The 20,599-nt window shown below is 40.9% G+C and overlaps 1 protein-coding gene and 1 long non-coding RNA gene across 2 annotated transcripts in view; one reads left to right on the forward strand and one right to left on the reverse strand.

Annotated features, from left to right (window-relative positions):
* The window catches only part of LOC132959376 (uncharacterized), a 45,449-nt gene extending 32,891 nt beyond the window's left edge, over positions 1-12,558 (forward strand). The window contains exon 3 of the long non-coding RNA XR_009666980.1: positions 12,464-12,558. This is a non-coding gene — a long non-coding RNA (uncharacterized LOC132959376). The remainder of the gene's footprint in view (positions 1-12,463) is intronic.
* LOC132959375 (prospero homeobox protein 1-like) overlaps positions 10,551-20,599 on the reverse strand; it is a 37,065-nt gene continuing 27,016 nt past the window's right edge. The window contains exon 7 of the mRNA XM_061032321.1: positions 10,551-13,068. Within this exon, the coding sequence (XP_060888304.1) occupies positions 12,883-13,068 (186 nt within the window). The 3' untranslated portion in view covers positions 10,551-12,882. The remainder of the gene's footprint in view (positions 13,069-20,599) is intronic.

Below are 20,599 nucleotides of genomic sequence, written 5' to 3' on the forward strand. Positions count from 1 at the left end.
AGAGTACTTTAGTATGTTAAATCACTCCCACATCATGTGTTTTTTTAAAGTTTGCAAGCCGGTACTTTTTTTGTTACGCAAAGCTTAGTGCACTCTGTTTCATTTATCCAAGGCAATCTCATTTGAAATGTTATAGGGATCCTAAGTGTGTTCTTACTGCATGCATAGCATGTGGGCAGCTGCAGAACATACTCTGGAAAGAAATCCGTTTTGCATTCCCGTCTTAATGACTAATTTTAATGAAGTTATTTATCTGAAGATACTCTCTCTCTCTCTTGAAGTTGGACTTGATTGCATGAAATTCCCGTTTTCTGTGACTCTTTCTCTACTGCAGGTCAGCACAGAAACACAAAAAACACCCCAAACAAAACAGCTACCTGTGTGGCAGCTAACTAACCTCTGATACACATACTTTTAAAAACAAGGACAGTGGATTTTATCTCGGTCACTTAAATAAATTGAAAGCATCTAGTAAGCAATCTACTGGTCAGTATAAAAAGGAGGAATAATAAAAAACCTTGACACTGTTTTCACAGTGACTTTGGTTAAATTTAGGCCGCACAAACTCAGCTTTTAGGGACATCAAAGATGATTTCACAGCAAAATAGTTTTCCATCACTCTGTTTTGAACAAGATGATAAAAAGACACAAAATAAAATGTCTTGTTAGTCAAACTAGCCCGGCAGCAGCAGCAGCATGTAAAGTTTGTCAACCAAGAAAAGAGAAACAGCCCTGACACAGTTCAAGATTTGTGTTTCTCGAATAAATGATAAGAAACAAAAGAGATGTTTACAGAGAGTAGTGCGCGTTGAATTCCTTCATAATGAAGATGATAGTGATATAGATCAGCTCATACCGAGTGAATCATCTATGTGCTGAAACTAAAAACAACTGTAATATGATTCAGTGCTTTATGTTGGATTTGGTACCCTGGATTCAGACTTTGTTGATACACAAAAGGAAGAGTTTTTGCTTACTGGGGAAACCTTTGAAACCTCTAAACTTGATCCCCTTCAACATTTGATTCCTCTCCTCTTTTTTACTCATCTGTAGATATCTTCAACGCCAAAGCAATCTCCCAAATATTTTCCCAACATTTCATTACCATCGTATGTTTGCCATTGTTATCCTCACTCAGAGGCTTAGATTCCTTCTCTTTGCTCTCATCTGGTCTGAGAGAAGGCAGGGGGCAGTAAAAGAGCATTACATGATGATATGCAGCTCCGTGCCCCGCTGTATTATACGCTGCGATGCCCTGGCAGTGTAAGAGGCTTTGAATAGAAAAACCCTGGAGCGTATTGTTGTGGATCAACAATGTCTAATTGATTAGTGTGTTTTTTTTTTCATCTCCAAACACAGTTTACATCTTTGCTGCTTTTTTCTTCTGATTTTCTGACAAAATTGCTCGAATGTAAAAGAAACAGATCCATTTGTAGAATGAGTTGAAAAGGGCAGGATTGTTCAGGTTTTCATGGTCAAGTTCAGAGACTATGCCATGCATCAATTCAAGAGTCTGAATCTATAAAGACATGAAAATAAAACAGATTAAACTTCAGGCTATGATACAATTTTCATCAGAAAAAACTCAAAGCCAGGGCAGATGGTTTTATTCTGAAAATGCGATTTAATACACTTTTATTTTTGGGTTTTTTATGCCTTTATTTTAGAGACAGGACAGTTTGTAGAGAGAGAGTGAGACAGGGGAATGACATGCGGAAAAAGAACCACAGGTTGGATTTGAACCCAGGCTGCCTGGAGGACTACAGCCTTCGTACATGGGGCGTGCACTCTAACCACTTCCCCACTGCTATTGCGGCTTTTCAGCTTTAGTAAAAGTGAACTCAGTATTGTAGAGTTTTGGATTGGTTACACTTTTAAAAACAGCTTGGCGATAAAGCATATTTTGAGGATTTCTTTGTGGGCTTGTTTATGCCTTTGTTAGAGGGACAGTGGACAGAAAATGGGAAGAGAGAGGGGAGTAGACCTCCAGGCTAACAAAGCTGGTTTTCCCTTTTTAACAGATGAATTTATCTCATTACCTCAAGAAAGTGAAGCTTGTGTTCTTGTCATGACGGACACACCGTATATTTCTGAGGATAGAAAAACATAAAACTGAATAGTGGTACATTTTATAGACCAGACCACATCATGCCATGCTGCAAGTGTTTAAACTAATGAGGTAAGTTAGGCCGGTTTCTAGCTAAAAAGTAACTAACATCAGGAGCATCACATAGATTTAAATCCAAATCAACTGCGGTTATAACAACAGGAGACTTTTATTCTTAAACCAGAACTTGCATCCCAAACATTGGGCTTTAGAGAACCTTAAAAAATGTATAGTTATCATTATTACACTATTTCAAAATAAGTCAGGAAGATACAGCAGGTACATTTGCAGCCCTGTTGTGCACTTTTTGATTGATAACTCCTCTGATTGCTGTATATAATATACTGTTGAAGCCGCCTGCAGAAAACTAGAGACAGAATTCCTCCGAGTCTCATCATGTCAGCAGTAACTGTAAAAAGCCTTGTTGCGCTCGGATGTTTGCGTATCATAAACACACATAAGATTCCTGGCATGTCTGGGTCTGATTTACCCCGACACATGCCAATCTGAGAGCTTAACCTTGTTTTAACCCCAATAAAAACTCTTTGCTGTTCTCCTTCAGCCCCATTGTTTCATCTCAGACCTGCTTAGCTGCCAACTGACAGCTGTCCACAAGTGTCTTTGTGTCCGTGTGTGTGTGTCGCTGTGCATGTGTGTGTTATATTTTCCATGTTGTGTTCAGCCAGTCCCCCAGCTGACCTGCCGGTGAACCTTGACCACTGCGTGTTCAAAGAAGCCGCACAAGCTTATTTGTAGTCCGTTTGTGTGTGGAGAGACGAGCACGGGAGGACTGAGATTCTTCCCCTCTGCTGCTTCTTTTTCATGCCACTTTATCCAGCACTAATTGATCTATTCTTCATTTATTCTTCCCTCTTTTTGTCTCATTTTCATAACTTTTCTCCACACTTACAAACCAAAAAGTCTCCCTACTCTCCCTCTTTTCCACCCACTAGTTTCTCCTTCACTGTGTCACTTAGTTATTTATAGTATGTGTGTGTGTGTCTGAAGAGGGCCCTTGTAGGAGCCCTATCCATGTCTTGATAAATGAAATTCTTCAGCCCGCTGCAGGGTCTTAACAAAAGGACAACACAGACACCCAGCTTAAGAGACTCAGAAGATCTAAACACACGCGCACACACCTGCTCCACATGTCAAGTTTTTGTCTTCGCTCACATATTTTATCCACAAGCAGTCTAAAGATTTCCTCGCCGCTAAAGGTTGCTCTCAGTCAAAGTGACGTGTGGGAGAAACTCTCCAACCAAGGACACAAACAGACTCAGCCAGGGAGCAAAGACCCCGTCTGAATCCAAAGAACACATTCATCTCTCTGTGAGTCTGCAAGAGAAATGTGTACTTCCAAACGTCAAGAATTCATTGTCGACCATTTCAGAGAATAATAATGAAGACTGTTTAGCAATGAATTAAAATGCAGTCTGAAGATTCACCCTGTTCTCCAGGAAATTTAAAAATGACAATTTAATCCAACTTTGTCATTTTATAATCTCTTTGGATTTGTTGTTGTCAGCTCTGTGTTCACATGGATGGGACAGCGCTTCCTTCAGCTTTCAGTAGCAGTTTCAGCTTCCTTACGAGACAGTCTTTGTCGTGCTGTAACATCCGGTATTTCCATGGCAACGAGCGACATGACATTTCTGTCACGGCGGCTGCCAAGAAAGACACTGGCCATTACAACTATAACATTACAGATAACTGTTGTAAATATTGAATATGTCCAAATGTAATTAATTAGGGTATTTTAGTGTATACATTCTACGTATTACAACTTTAAAACCAGTGGGAAATAATTTAAATGAATGTGCTCCATTAAATCACGTTCCTTAAAGCTGTATGGGTTGTACAATCGTGTAATGGCGTTTTACAGCCACACGAGAAGTCAGACCCGTCAGTAAAACGCAATAAACTAACTTCCTTGTGTTTCACAACCGGGCTCCAAAACAAAACAAAAGAGAGTAACACGGCGAAAGGTAAAAGGAGCAAACTGTAAGAAAGATAAGAGACATAATGAGGAAGGTGTCAGGAGAGGGGGCTGATGTGGATTAAAATGGAACGGCCCCGGGCCTCACTCCACTTTTGTCTGCTTAAAGGACAAAGTGAGAGGGGAAGTCAGTCAGTGTGTGTGTGTGTGTGTGTGTGTGTGTGTGCTCAGATGATGGTGTTTTATCCATCCTTGTGTGTGTGTGTGTGTGTGTGTCATTGACAGAACCCCTGGTATTCTTGAAAGGCCTTTATTGACTGGACTTAATGCCCTTATTGGACATGAGACACGTGTCCGACACACTCCCCTCAAGTGTATGCGTGTTCAAGCAAATAGTGAAAGTGTGTGTATCTATAAGCACGTATGAGTGTGTGTGTGAGCCCCCCGTATCTGCGCGGTGTGAGTGTGTATTGATCTAGAAGTCTCCTCTCGCTGCTGGTTGAATTTTTACCATCGCAGGGTGTCCGATCGCTGCCTTCGACATGTCTGATAACACGCAACAGGAGGAGAAAAAAAAAAAAATCCTCTGATGAAGAAAGTTTAAAAGCTTTGACTTTAGCCTACTAATGCATGAATATCCAAACTTTTACAATACCAAATAACCTCTAAATGCTACCTTTGATTGCATCTTTGTAGTGGTCTCCTGCCAAAATACCTGTCATTCTTGAGCTTTTTCTACTGCTTTGGTCTTTGACAATATGACACTGTTTTAATGATTTTACCCACCCACTGACCAAAGCTCATCAGGCAGCATTAATGGAAAGACATTGAAGCATAACAAAACATGCAGGTGTCCTCGAAACTTCATTTTTAATAGATTCATTCCTCCTATTCTTTGAAGATAATTATGAAGCTTTGAATAAATCCACACCTCAACTTTTTTTTCTTTTTTGCAACCGGCATGGCTATTGTTCACGAAATTAAATCAGTTTGAGAAGCAAAGGCATGAAATCTCAGTAAAAACCTGTTAAAGATACAGTACTCCCGGTGATGTCGGGCGTTCACTGCTCCGTTTCCCCCTTGAAGGTACTTTACAACAACTTTTCTGGGGGAAACAATGAATCTTTGTGATTTTCTGATTCTGCAAGCCTCTCAAGTTTTTAGACAGAGAGCCTCCTGAGCATGCAGATTCTGACAAACATAGTTGCACAACAGCCATAAACAAACCTCAACCTGTATGTAAGCACAGTGACGTTTCCATTCGGCGGCATAGTGCGGTGTTGTCATTTACCTGATGCACCTGAATGCTCCACCGTGCTGCTGTAATGCCGTCAGGTTTACGCATTCACCTCCAACTTTCTTTCCCGTTTTCTTTCCTCTGCCTTTGCCCTCTTGACTCCAGTTTTTCATTGAACTTTTTCTCCTTCATTCCTTTTTTCCTCCTTTATTTCTTTCTCCCCTCCTCACCCCTATTTCCTCCCCTTTTGTGCCATGAAAAAGTGCAGTCTTGGCGTTTCAGTCTCATATCAAATGCTCATATGCGTAAAGGGAAACGAAAGATGCCAGATAGTGTTATATATATTGTGTGTGTGTGTGTGTGTGTGTGTGTGCCAGCAGAACATTGCATTGAAGCACCAGTGAACATCTGGCCTATGTGCCAATGATTGGTTGGGGAAGTTCCTCAGGATATAACACTTGAAAATGTCTTGGCATGTTCGCGACAACAGCAGTGCGGTTTGTGCAGCCAGCGTGGTGCGTATGTGTGTGTGTGTGTGTGTGTGTGCATGTGTGTGTGAGCGTGATTATATTTGCTCTGCGTGTCTGTGAGGGATGATTGTATTAAATGTGTGAGGAAACTATTATGTGCGAGCGAGTTTAAGATGATTGTATTCTTCTGTTTGTGTGTGTGATTGGAAATTGTCTCCTTGCATGTGTATGTGTTGGGAGCTTTTACTTCCCACCATTAGCTCCAGCGCTTTTCTTTTTTTTTTGAGCAGGCGGCTGATTCTTCCCTTGATTACTATTTAGACTTCCACTCATTTACCGAGCGCCATTTCTCCTTTGTTTTATCTCTCCGTTTATACCTTCTGCTAGCTCGTTATTCGTCTTTCTCTGGAATGATTTTATTTACTTTGCTTGTGTTTACTAACGGTGCTTCTGAGGTTCAGAGAGAGGCCAGTGCAAGTTTCTGTCCCTCTTTCTTTACACTATTTCTCCTTTTTTAACTCCTTCCCTGATCAGTTATTCCCCTCTAATAGGCGACACTTGCATGCTTTTGTACGCCACGTGTGTCTGTCGGGTTGGTAAAGGAGGAGGCCGTCCTCGAAGGCGACGTCGGCCCCGGCGGTGGGCGGCGTGCGGCGGGCCGTGGAAGATGCGGCGGGGTTGTTAAAAGTGTTGTTAAGAGAGCGGCTGGCAGCTGTTCCTGACAGGTTGGGGATGGAAGGACAGATGGTGTTTGATTAGCGAACAGACCGCTGATGGAAGGAGGGATGAAGGGAGGAGGAAATGGTTATGCATTAGGATGGAGGAGAAAGAAGATGGAATTGGATGGAGGGATGCGTTCTTTGACTTAAGGAGGGATAAGTGGCTTACAAATCACATAAAGAGTCAGACTCATACCATGGAGAGATAATTGTTCAATCACAAGTGAATGGACAAATATCCTAAGATATAAACTTTATTACAGACAGAAACAAAGAAGGGAAAATGTAAACTGTTTAGGATTAATTAGACATTGAATTCAGGGGTAAAAGGAGTCTGACCTGATGGAGAAACGGAGGGAAGCAGAGCATGCTGGGAGGAGAAAGCGAAAAAGCTGTCGGGGCAGCTGCTCCAAACAACAATTAGCGTCGTTCACCTGGGTGCCATCTTAAAGAACTGATGCAAGTAAACCTGCAGCGCTGGCTGATTAAAGTCTGTTCAACAAGCTAACAGTGGTTGGAGCAGCCAGCGATGGTCCAATTCAATCAGCCGTTTATTTGAGTGATGTTACAGAGATGATGTGTTAGAATGAGTGAATGATCATTAGAGCAGCACCTGACCTCAGGCTGACCTGTCAGAGAGCTAAAAAACAGCTCTGAGGTTCATCTTAAACAGCATGAAATCACCATGAACACAACATCAAAGAGCAAGCAGAGATATGAAAATGGTCAGTGTGCAACTTTTCAATAGTCTAGACAAGGAAACACACATGTTCAATGGACTCTACAACTTCATCAGCTTAATTTACAAAATGCTAAAAGTTCAACAGTTAAAAAAAATTACATGAGGAACACCATAAAGCTTATAACAGTTCATCAGTGAATACATCATGCATACAAATAGAAATAAAGATTGTTCTAAAGCGATCACACCAAATCAAGAATAGTTTTCATATAATCTTTCAGCTTTCTGAAGCTTATTTGCTCATTACATATTGCATTTAAAACGTTTTTTATCTGTTTTTTTTTTTGTTTCAAATAGTTAGATTGTTTTTATTTTTTTAATTATTCTACAATTTCAGGTTATATTCATTATTTTCACTCAAGGAGTGCCATCACAATTGACTTAAAATCTTGTATCATATTGTATCGTGTCCCATCCATTTGTTCTAACTTTTCTTTGTCCCTTGAACGTGACATTCTCATAAAGTCATCCCACAGTTTATGTTAACCCGCCTTCCACTTTAAAAGACCTCTTTGACATGACATGTGCCTTACCTTGTGAATGATGAAATGTGCTTTTGGTGGTTTACATTCAACATCTTAAACATTTTAGCTGCAAGCAACACAACTTTAAAAATACAGAGGCAATGTTATCCTGCAGGTGCACTTCACCTTTTATAGATAATTGCATTATAGATCAATGAAGTGCTTCATTAGGACTTAACATCTGTTAGCATACACATTCTGGTAAACTGTATCTACTTTGTCATCACCATCTGCATGATTGCACGCTGCTGCATGCTCGCTGCGCTGTTATCATGCACACATTTCACACAACTGCAAGTTCAGAACCAGGTACACGAGGCGTTGCAAACAGAGCTGTCATCCTCATCAACACCAGGCTTGTTAAGTCGGTGCCTCTTTCATTCAGAACCCACAAAAAGGCATGGAGAGCGTGACATTTCTTTGTGGAATTCTGTCGTTGCAATAAAAATCGGGGGAAGCTGGGTCGTTTTCTGATTATTCTGGAGGTTAGATATTCAGTTTGCACCTCCACTTGTGCTTCTTCTCTACCCCAGACCAACTCACTTCCCCGCTCTTCCACCCACCACACACCACTCTGACAGCAGTTAACGCAGCGATGACCATTTCAGCTGACATTTTCCTCCATAATAAACTCTCTCCCTACTCCATAATGATAGCTCCCATTACCCAAGATGCATCACTGTCATGCCATCTCTGCGGACAGCGGGCGTGTTTGTGTCTGCGTAAGTGTGTTTGACGCGCTGATCGAGAAATGAAACAATCAGCAGGCCAACACAAACACAGCTGTTTTATTGTTGCGCTGCTCAGATGTGCTTTCACAGGCAGACGCTGTGTGTGTGTGTGTGTGTGTGTGTGTGTGTGTGTGTGTGTGTGTGTGTGTGTGTGTGTGTGTGTGTGTGTGTGTGTGTGTGTGTGTGTGTGTGTGTGTGTGTGTGTGTGTGTGTGTGTGTGTGTGTGTGTGTGTGTGTGTGTGTGTGTGTGTGTGTGTGTGTGTGTGTGTGTGTGAGATGATATAGTTCAGAGAGTGACCCCACCTCCTGTTCAGCTCCTCCTGTTTGAATGAAAAGCTTTGGCAGTGTAAGCTGTGATCTCTCCCTGTCTGTATTTCTTTGTTTTGTTGTTCTTAAAGCCACATCTTTCTAAAATATTCATCTCAGAAGAAAAGCTTCCCCTTTCTTTAGTTTTAATGTGCAGAATGTTCATTTAACAACTCTTTTTTTAACCTCTCTCTGGTGCCTCAAATGTTTCCTCAATTACTTGGAGATGCATATAAAGCCATTTTATATCTAATTTCTCCACAAAAGGATTACAAAGCCAAGCATTCAAATCTGTGGATTATAAACAGATCCAACTCCTCTCCTAATATGACCTGTGTTACCTCATCTCAGGCTATTATCTAATATCAAGTACAGCTCTTTTACCAATTTTTGTTTCACTGAAGAGAAAATTAGTCCGCTAGATCTGACAAATCGGATCATTTCCGCCCCTACTTGAGAACCGTTGGGTGATTTATTCATTAAAATCACTACAACTTTAGTTTATGAGCTCATGAAAAACTCAAACTACGATCTTTGCCCTTGTTTGTCATCATGCACTCTTTAAACTCTTCTGTATCTTCTGTATATTTTCTGTGCTGTGATTGGCCAAATCTTAGTGTCTTCCTCCACAATTTGTTTAATCCCAAACCATTATCTTTTCCTTTACCCAAAATGTATTGGTTCCTACACCTGAGCAGACTGCAGCTGCTTAATAACTTGAGCTACTGCTGATAGGTTTAGGTACCAAAAGTGCTCAGTAAGGTTAGGAAAAGGTTTTGGTTCAGGTCAATATATATCAAGTCAGAATCTTACCTTCGCGCTAATGTGAGCTTTGGAGACAGTAATATTTAACCCAAAGCATTACGACACATACTGTAGATACAGTGCAGCATCTTAGAGCTGCTGATATGTTGTTAGTTGCTTTTTAATTCTACTTCATGAATAACAACCTTGTAGTGTTATTTGTTTTTTCTGTTAAGATTCATTAATTAAATACAAAAAAAGGAATTGAATCTGGATTATCATGGGGCAGTCACGTTACAGAAACCATTATTCTGTTTATTGGGTCATTGTTGTAATTAGACTTCAATCAATTTCTATAATTGCATATCAATACTACAATTTCATTGTTTGGATTTGTCGTTTTATTTTTATTTTTGCTGTTAAAAAAAGAGAGTAAGAGGACAAAAGTTTAGCCATCCTGAATATTGTCACTTTCTCTCAAGTCGGTGATGCTGCCTGTCATTATGTGAGGCCTGTTAACATTGGCCGGTCACACACAGAGGGCATGGCGTGTGTTTTGTGAGTGTAAGGCAGAAGAGGCGGATCGAAATAATACTTATGAGAAAGGAAGCCAAAAGAAGAAGAACAGCGGAGCAGGGAGTATGGTAGGGCATCGAGGGCAGACAGGCCTTGTCCCTGTGCCTTTGTGTGTCTGTGAGTGTGAGTCTGTACCTATGTCTTTTTGTGTGTGTGTGTGTGTGTGTGTGTCCCTGTGTCTTTGTACTGGCTAATCTAGGCGTCAGCAGCTTTTTGAGGCTTTTGTGCTGACAATAATCACACAGCGCTCCTCTTTTCAATTCATCAGCAACAACAACAAGGGATCACATGTCGCCCGTACAGAATCCAGAGAGAGAGAGAGAGAGAGAGGGACGGAGTTAAAGTGGCCATCATCATGTTGCCTAGTTACTGCCTGAGTTGATGCTGATTTTTTTGTGTGCAACGGTCAACGCCCTCTGCACCTCTTCTGAGCGCAAAAAAGTAGAAACAAGCCTCCGTCTTCTTCTCCTTTTTTGTCAAAGAATAATTTATTTCATGTTGCAGTGTGATGGAGAAACAATGAGTAAACCACTGGTCAAATCTGTAGCAAGCATTAATAATAATCATTATCATCATCAGAATAACATTAATAGGAATAATTATTTCAATTATAAATAATAACAATATCAGAGTGATCAGAGTCATTATTACATCTATACAAGCTACAAATATCAGCATTTTCTCGTATGTTCTTTTTTTTCTGCTGTTAAAACCTTAAACACTTCACACATGACCCGGTCGGTGAGGCCGCCCCTCTGGGACCCCCAGAGCTTACACAACTCATCTTATTCTAAATAAAATCATCTTATTCTAAATCAGGTTTGGGAAGTTGTTTCCAGGTAATTAGCATGAAGAGAGGGACTAAATGGACTCGAGGTATGGGGTCAAAATCCTGAGTTACTCGTTCACACATGTTCCTAACAGCGGGTAAGGAGGCAATGTAAATAGGACACTGAGGAAGTCACAGAGTTTGAAGCTGTGATAACAGATTCTGCCTCATTATCAATGTTTTGTGTAATTGGACTTAGTCATAGTTTCAATGAATGGATGGAAAAGAACATGCTGAGGAGCATCAAAGATTGTGACGTAGCTTCACAACTTTGCACAGGCTGCAGGATAAGAAACCTCATCACCTCCTTCCACTTGCCCCTGTGACCGTTCCTAAATATTACCCTCTCTCACCCTGACTTCTTGGGATCATTTTTATTTGGGACTGTGGAGGAAAAAGTCCAGATAAAGTCAAGGTGGAAAATGTAGCCGTATTGCAGTTCACCCTGAAAATTACAGGTAATGACAGGAAGTTTAGTGCATGTGTCATTAGCACCAGTGCAATACACAGAAGAAAACCCAATGGTAGTCTAACCTCGTATATCGCTCAAATTTGATTCATTTCTCCACCAGAATTTAAAGTGAAGAAATACCAAGAAGTGCTGCTGTCAGTTCTTAACAAGAAATCACTGAAGTGTGTTTTGTACCAATGAAATGTCTTCTAGAAGTTCATCACTTTGTTGTAAATGTTAAATAAATATGAAAGTAAATGTTAAAGAAAGCTGAGGTTAAACACACAGTATGTCATTTCTGTCAGTCAAAACAACAATAACAGACATAATGTGATGATGTTGTTAAGTAGCGTGGGATCATGGGTGCTGGATTCTGTCCTTAATCTCTGACCTATAATCTGTTTATTGTCCCGTGTTTCCCTAGAAGACAAGCACAATTTATTCCATTTACCTCGTGCATAAAACGTCTATTTTCTTATTACGCAACCATACAAAACATATAACAAAGTTCTAATACCTTTTGGACATTTTGATGCAGAAAATGTAGCGAATTTAAGCTTTTTAACGAGACTTTCTGGTTCATCACAGTTAAAACTCACTTCCCATACTATTTAAAGGGGTTTGGATTAACTGATTTTCTCATATTTGAAGATTTTAAATCGTGAAATCCTTATTTTTCCTGTCGCTCTGGGTACCTGAATGCAACATGATCCGAGAGGGGCAACCAAGGAAGGGATGGGGCAGGGAGAGCCACACAGTCAAAAAAAAGAAAACACGCAGTACGTCTCAGTACAGTAAGAAGAGGGGGAAAAGAAGGGAAATAAACAACAACTAAGCTCGTTGACACCCAGCTGTCTGGGTTTGGGTGAGGATTTGGGAATGCTACTGTGCTTTTCTATTCAAGAAGATTGTGTGTTTGTGGTTGTGTGTGCACGTGTATCTATGTGAGTGACTGAGGGATCATAGAAGAGAAGCTTATACAAAGAAGGAAAAATACAGAAACATCACTTTTTTTGTCTCAAAAAATGTCCATGAAACTTAAAAACATCCACAATAAAAAGATTTGTATATATTATCTTCTTTATTTTTAGTTGGCTCCGGATGATCACAGGATGAAGAAGGATCCTTCATCTTCTTCATCCCGTTGTTTCTCCAGAGAGGGACGAGACTGGAGACGGGCTGTTTTAACAAGAAGGAGCTCTTCTGTAAGTGCAAGGACGTTCGTTTTCACTGTTTTGCCTTTATAAAAGTCTGGACATAATTTGTTAGTCTGAACGACTCACGAGTCCGAGTCTTGAGGAGGAATATTTTCTTGTTTTATAAAACATTTCAAAGGCAGTTCTGTCCTTAAAAGATGACCAAAAACAACAAATATCCGAGATAATCACTTCAAGTCTCAGCATCGCATCATGTAGGTCAAACGTCGATAAAGTCTAATCTACGTTTTCTTAAAGTCTTCTAATGTCCTCTGAGGCTTGTCTTGCGTGCGGGATCTGCTCCCTCGCCCCAGTCAGTCGTGGAGGAGCTCTTGTAGACAGTTTGGGGATTTAAAAACCTCAGGAACCTCGCTGTCCAGTTTGCAGATCACCTTGTAGATGGCCTTTTTCCAGGACGGGTCTGCATCCTTTCCTGCCACGATGGCGTTGAAGAACTCGCGAAGGGTCACCTGGGCCACCTCCAGGAATCGTTCAGGAACCTGGAAGTAAATAATGGAAAGGGAAGTAGGGGAAGGAGGAGGGCAAAAGGAGAGAAAAGGGAAATGATGAGTGCCTGCTTTGATTGTTTGAACTGAAGAGGAACTTTATTCAGCCAACTTCCCCTTGTCCTAAAAATGAGTAAAAATATGATTTATGATAAGCTTGAAATACAGAGCCGTTTAAAGTAACACATACTCATAAAATCTAAAATGTGCAAACACTTGAGCACACCCACAGACGGCTGACACATCAATAGTGAATGCTTGACTCCTACAGTGAGGAGATCAAGTAGCCTTTTCATGCTGTGGGGTGCATGTTGCTCTCAAGGTTAGGGACACAATGTGAAACATTTCCATCCTAATGGATAAGAAGAAAATGCCTCCAAACCTCAGTGTGCAAAGGGCATTAACATCACGCTGAAAGAACATGAAAGTGCTCCAGGTTATAAACCTGTGTGTTTCTGATTATAAAGAAAGTTAAGAAACACCTTAACTGTTGAAGCACTTATTCATTCACTTTTAGGCAGACAGTCAACAGATTACCAGAGATTGTCTACGGATGAAAGAGTAGTATACTTAAACAAGGCGAGGCCTGCAGAGGGAGAATACAGATAACAGTATAAGGACATTAAAATAGGAATCAGAAGTAACAGCAGCCTGAAGAGGACACACATCTTTATACTCAATTATCTCGTGATATCTCGTCATTTCCGGTTGTTTTCTCAAGATCTTCACTGATTTTTCTTCTTATCTTTGGATTGCAAAGCTGGGTTTAACATTATTTTTCATGTCTTCTTGTGATAACAGGGACACATCTATCAACCAAGAAAAACAAAACAATTGGCTGTGATAGGCCAGACCACAACCTGCTGCCATTGGCCAAAGTAAAGAGGTAAGTTAGGCCTATTTCAGTGTTTGTTTTGTGTAGTAACTCTGCGGATAAGAGGTTAAAGAGGAGACCACAATAAAACAAGCTGACGTCTCTGGTTATAACTGGAAAACTATGTTAATATAATGTATGTGTGTATGTCCACTGAAGGCTTCCATACAAAATCACATCATCTTTTATTGTCAAAGTAAATAGTGCACATAACAAATCAAAAAACCTCCACAATACAAAGAAGACTGCGAGGCAGGTGTGCTGCAGGTGACTACGGTTTAGAGTAGTGCATTGACATTGCAGTATTGCAGATTGTGTCAATAAAGTAAAGCTGATGATCCCATGCTCCCTGAGAAGTCTTACTGGACAATGTGACACTGCTACTACTACAAAATCAACAGCCATTAAATCCACAAAGGGACATCTGCTTTCTTAAATCTACATACAAAAGAGAAATGAAGGGCGTCTTCAAATTGAATTTGAGTTCACTATTCAGAGAAACAGCGCTGTGGCTGATAAGGATGAAGAAGTAGGTTAGGTGTGCGTGTGTTTCAGGCGTCCATATTTGACTGTTCTTACCAAGAGTTCTTCTTCAGCTCTCGACTTCCTCTAAATATACTTCTCCTTTCTTAACAGCCTCCGTCTATGTGTGTGTGTGTGTGTGGTGTCAGAGTTCCTTATGAACAGTCATGACGGATGACACACGCAGGCCTTGACAATGGCAGGTGAACAGTTGTCTGTGATTGTCACAGTGTGTGTGTGTGTGTGTGTGTGTTCATGTGTGTGTGTTCATGTGTGTGTGAGTTTAAACAAGAGGGAAAGCATCGCAGGGATCCAATTGTCCTTTCCACGTGCAAGCATAAATATACTGTCAACACACAGCGTTTAGGTGTGTGTGTGTGTGTGTGTGTGTGTGTGTGTGTGTGTGCGCAGAACAATGGCGCACACACATTTTTCATTCTTTTTTCTGCCCTTTCTCCCGGGGGCAAGATCATTCAAAGACACAAAACAACCTGACGAGTGTAACCCCCTCCCCTTTCTCTTTTTTCTTCTTCTTCTTTGTCTCATTTTCTTGCATGCAGACACACACACACACACACACACACACATTAACACACTCTGTTACACACTCACACACAGAAGGCTGACTCCTCCAGACGAGGTACATGCTCCCATTCACCCCAACAAACTCACACACACACGCACCCGTAGAGGACGAGTGCAGTCTGGGTGTAACCCCGTCACGCGTGGCAGGACATGCCAAGGTTAGCCGCCACCAGAACGGATGAATCACCCAACACACACACACACACACACACTAATACACACACACTCTAAATGATTCCCTGGACTCTCATATACTCCGTCTACTCTCACTGCCCTCTCTCTCTTTTTAGCTGGACCCCTGAGACGGCGGTTATTTCAATGAGGCCCTCTGTCACTGTCTCACTATAGACTAGACTGTAGACACAAACACACACACACACACACACATACACTATCCTTACACATATAAACACACACACAACAAAAATAAACAAAGACATGTGACTTGTACTTAGAGACATCTGAACAGTTTAAAGGGAAAGTTACGACATGAAACCCTTCTGGTAATAGTTAATAAACACAGAAAAATGTTCATACTGTACCACCTTTATTGTCAAGTCTGCCACGTGCCAAACAGAGGATCCAAGTGCCCTTGACATCAGTCTAACAGGAAAACTAAATTACAACTATCAGAATCAGAAATACTTTATTAATCCTGGGGGGGAATCTCTCTAAAAAGAGAAAAATCTAAAACATGAGGTTCCTCGAGATTGAGTTGTTTTAGGCTAAATACAGACATCCCCAAAGTCAAGCTGCTGTGAATCTGCCCACAGGGACAAATAAAAGTTGAAACCTGAGCTTGATCTTGAAGATGAGCGTGCCTTTGAGGCGTCTCCTCCCTCCTGCATTACATCCCTTCATCCTTTCTTTGTTCAACTGTGCTTTTATCTTAAGAATAAGACAAATCCACTCCTTTGAGCAGCAACTTAAAATGATGTTTCTTAATGTTTCTTCTGTTTTGATGTGTTTGCTCAGGACCTTTGACCTCTCGGTTTTCAAATTGAAGCTTCTTCTCGTCAATTTTCCTTTAGTTAGGTGCCTGATGTGCAGGGATGTAGCTGAAAGTCTGAATACATTCTGCTCATTGCCTCCTCCTGTGTGCTCACACTCATTAATATCTCAATCTCAAAGATCTAAGAAACAGGAAATGCGACGTGCAGAAGGACAAAAAGCAATTCAATAGCCTTAACCTTGGGTTTTGTGTTGCAGCACTTGCGCAGCCCATTCAACCCGATGATTTGTGTATTTTTTTTAAATGTTTCAGGATGATGTGCGTCAACTTCAAAACACTGAGAAGAGGCTGCGACAGGGGGGAGAAAAGGACAGCGCTGATTCACAGAGAGGTAGGAAAACACAAGCTGGGAGAATGAAATGAAGCAGGAGAGGATATTGTGTGTCAGGTTGGGTATGTGCTCAACTGGACGGACACACAAACTCACACACAGACGCACACACTTATGTCCAGATGCCTAGATTTGTCTTGCCATCGTAAATCAGTCCAATAAAGAGATCTAAATTAGGCCATCATCAATACAGATGGGCCTGTTTCCCCAGTGTGTGTGTGTGTGTGTGTGTGTGTGTGTGTGTGTGTGTGTGTGTGTGTGTGATTTGTCCCCGGCTTGGTCCTTGATATGGTGTCTAGTTGCCAGGAGAGAGAGGGCGAGCGAGGAACGAGGAAAAAAGTGGGAAGAGAGAGAAAGATAAAGAGGAAGAAAGACACTTGGTTCCCAGTAAACATAATTCGCATGATTGCTCCGGTTTGCTGGGTAAATATTGGATGAAGGGAGGCTCAATTACTCTCTCTTCACACACACACACACACACACACACACACACACACACACACTCTCGCCGCACACACCACATACACACTCTCGCCGCACACACCACACACACACACAGAAGGACAAGAGCCTGTAAATCTCTAAATCGCTGCCCGACAAAGAGGCCTTCAGGGACGCCCCTCACTCCCTCTTTTTTTGTCTCTCCTCATCAGTTTCCTCTCTTGTGCTCCTCTTGGTATATTAGTCTTTGGAGAAATCACAAGTTTACAAACCGACTAATTATACTCATTTCAAGATATTTGTATAAAAAAAGTCCCTTTGCTGTTTTGCCAGAAGCCATCAGCATCACAGCATCTTTACATTTGTTTCATTTCTCTGATGCATTTACTGCTTTTCCTCAAATGTTTCCACTGTGTTGCATGCTATCAGTATTTGCATTCGCAGATGTATCTATTTTTGACTCTGTCTGATCTCTGTCTCACATTTGCATTGAAGCCATGATGAGGCCTTTTTTAAATTTTGCTTGCTTTATGAAAATATATGAAGGACTAAAACAAAGTCACATTCATCTCAACTGGGTTCTTTTCTGCAAGTCACCCAAACATCTATTACTAAATCAATATTGATATTATTCCACAATGTTGTCATGCTAAAAGCAGTTATTTAACAGATATGCTGTAATACTAAATGTTTATTTTCTACATGTCTACATGTATTTTCAGTAGCCTCTGGTTGTCTGATATCTTAGAGCGAGTGTGACGTTTTTATTAGTGAAAACACAAGAGGAGCCGAAGCAGCTCAACCCATCACTGGAACACCTGAAGTGCACAGCAATGAGCACTTAGCAACAGTGACGTCCGCTAAGCTAATTCAGTCTCTTTTTTTTTTTTTTAACAGTGCAGGTCACGATCACAAAAGGGCAGTGTTGCACTAAAATTATTTTTAGAATAAAGGGGAGACTTTCAAAAGTAGGTTATTTTCTTCATGCATACACTGCCTTATCCAAACACATAGACTAAAGTCCAACAAACGTGGAACATCGATCATCTCTTTGCACGTCAGCACATTTTTTCTAAACACTGTGACCACTTTGCTCATCATGTCACTGCTGCACAATCTGATTGAGATATTAAATTATCAAACCCAGAAAACTAAACTACAGGGTCTCGGTCAAATCTTGCAAATGTTATTTTTGTTATTTTGAAGTTATGCAAATCCTCCCCTGATGTGTTTGGTGCTTCTTTTATTCCTAAAGTGTATCTTTCTGTAACGTCGCCTTGCTGCTCGTTAATTTGAACGTTTTAATGCAGCTTCTTTACATGAAAAAGTTTCTGTCTTAAAGATAATACAAAGGAGTGCAAATCACTGATTTTGTATCAAGTTAGTGACGTAAAAAAACCCTCAAGTAAGTTATTTTCATGTTGTGAGTTACTAAAGCCTGGCAGTTCTTTCCTTGTTTAGATTCAACTGACTAGGTAAAGGAGGGGTGGGGATGTTCTTCTGCTTTTTCAAAGTCTATGGACATCAGTCAATGCCACGTCGCTATTGGCTGATGAGCTGATGTCTGTCAACAAGGCAAATATCGGTGCAGACCTACTTTAGTGAAATAAGCTACTTAATTAGACTTTTGTTCTCTAGTTGTGTAAATTCTTCATGACTTTTATCGCATTTGTCTAATTCTGTCCTCTTATTTCCCTTTCATTGTGTCTCTTTTTTTCACCCTTAAAACCTCTCTCTCTCTTCCTTCACTTCTGCTTTCTGTCGCTCCCTCCTCTTTACACGCCTCCTATCAGACACACTTCTTCTCTTTATCTTGTATTTCTTTTCCTGCCTCCCCCCCCCCCCCCCCACCTCTGAATATAAACCAATCCCCCCTGTGTCTCAAAAAGGTTTCATCCATTTTCTCTCCTTCCTCCCTGTAACCATGAGACTGATGAAGATGTCAGGCCTGGTGTGTGTGTGTGTGTATGTGTGTGTGTGTGTGTGTGTGTCCTCAGTTGACTCTACATGTTCACCTCTCTGTTCCTATTCCCACCTGCTTTCTTTCCATCCGTACTTACACACCATCTTGCACAAAAGGAGAAAAACACACACACACACACCAGGCTCTTAAGAAATCACTGTTCAAACACCATATGCTGGATTATCGAGGAGTGCAAACAGGAGACACATGCATGTGTGTGTTTCTTGAAGTCTGTCTACCTCCCTCCATTAACGCAGGAGACGGACAATGTTTACTCAAGTGTGTGTACACACACGTGTCGTTTGTTTAGCATGTTGTAAAGTCTTTTTTTACATTTCAGGTTGACTTGTGTTACTTGGTTATTGATCCGTTTTTTAACTTACCCTTCTCTTTTATTACATTTTATTACAGTTTTTACTCTTCCAATATGAGATGCACTCTTTACAAGAACAGACACACACACACACACACACACACACACACACACACACACACACACACACATGTTTTTGTAGCTGTTTATTCACTCCGAGGCATTGAGGGCCACTTTTCTCTTGGTCAGTCGGGTACTTTTCTATCTTTGAGACAATACTGGAACTCTTTCAGGTTTTGCTCTGTCTGTAGACCAAGCAAATACTATATGCGTGTGTGTGTGTGTGTGTGTGTGTGTGTGTGTGTGTGTGTGTGTCCCTAAAAATGTGAGTGTGTGTCTGAGTGGACATATCATTTCAGTGCCAACACACAAGCATCTGCTTCCTTTTTCCTCCTCTTCTCCCTCACTCTCCCTCTCGCTCTCTCCCTCGCTATCAGGCCTGGCTTTAGTCACACACACTCTGGCAGGAAAATACGAACACACACATCCAGATTACAGATTCTTCCTTCAAAATGTTCTCTCATCCTTTTTCCTTTTCTAGGAAATGGAAATGTATACCTCAACATTGTGCATTATTGTAGCTTCTCTTTCTTAATTGTAGATAAACCTCAATCGAAGCGGCCCCCATTGCTTCTTTTTCTGAGCATGCTCCGGATTTTCTGATTACATCACACCAAAACTGATTCATACATTAAAGGGACACTCCTAATTTGTGACCAAAACATTTGTTGTTTTGGTTGCAAACTCCCAAATACGCACACACCCCCGCCTGCATGCATATGTGTTCTCCTCTTTCCATCTGTGAGCTCCTCGAGCTTCGGCTTCTGTTTCCCTGCTGCTGCCACACACACCGACTGTAACTGTCGTCATAGAGGATCGTTTAATGCCAAAGTGTTTCTTGTAATGTTTACAATGTGGCTCTCCCAGAACCTTTAAAAAACTGAAAACAGGTCATAGAGTAAAGAAGAAAAAACGAGATTTGACGCTAAAAAACAAAAACATTCAAGTCAGAGATTTTGAATGGGACATAAAAATAAACAAGAGAGTGACAGCAGGCCTTGTGTTCTCCTTACACAGCACACAATCTTGAATATTTTATTAAAAGCCATCAAGTACTTGGTGTCAGGTTTGAAGAGAAAATATTGAAATGCTGCATCCTTTTTGAAGTATTTAGAAAATATTGTGCAACCCGATCTGTCAGAAAAACAGAAGACAACAACATGGTGTTACTGTATAACATGCAGGTGGCACCTAATGTGTTTAAATGATGTTTCAGCATCAACATGAGTTGCTTCTATTTGACTTGACACTATGTTTTTTTTAGTTTTTTTTAACAATAAGCTGCTGTAGTAGTCAGTGTCCAGAGGTAACCCACATGTGTTTCAAAGCCACATGTTAGAAGACTTTTTTCTTCTCCTACATTT

The sequence above is a fragment of the Labrus mixtus genome, chromosome 24 (assembly GCF_963584025.1).
Source record: "Labrus mixtus chromosome 24, fLabMix1.1, whole genome shotgun sequence".
Lineage (NCBI taxonomy): Eukaryota > Metazoa > Chordata > Actinopteri > Labriformes > Labridae > Labrus > Labrus mixtus.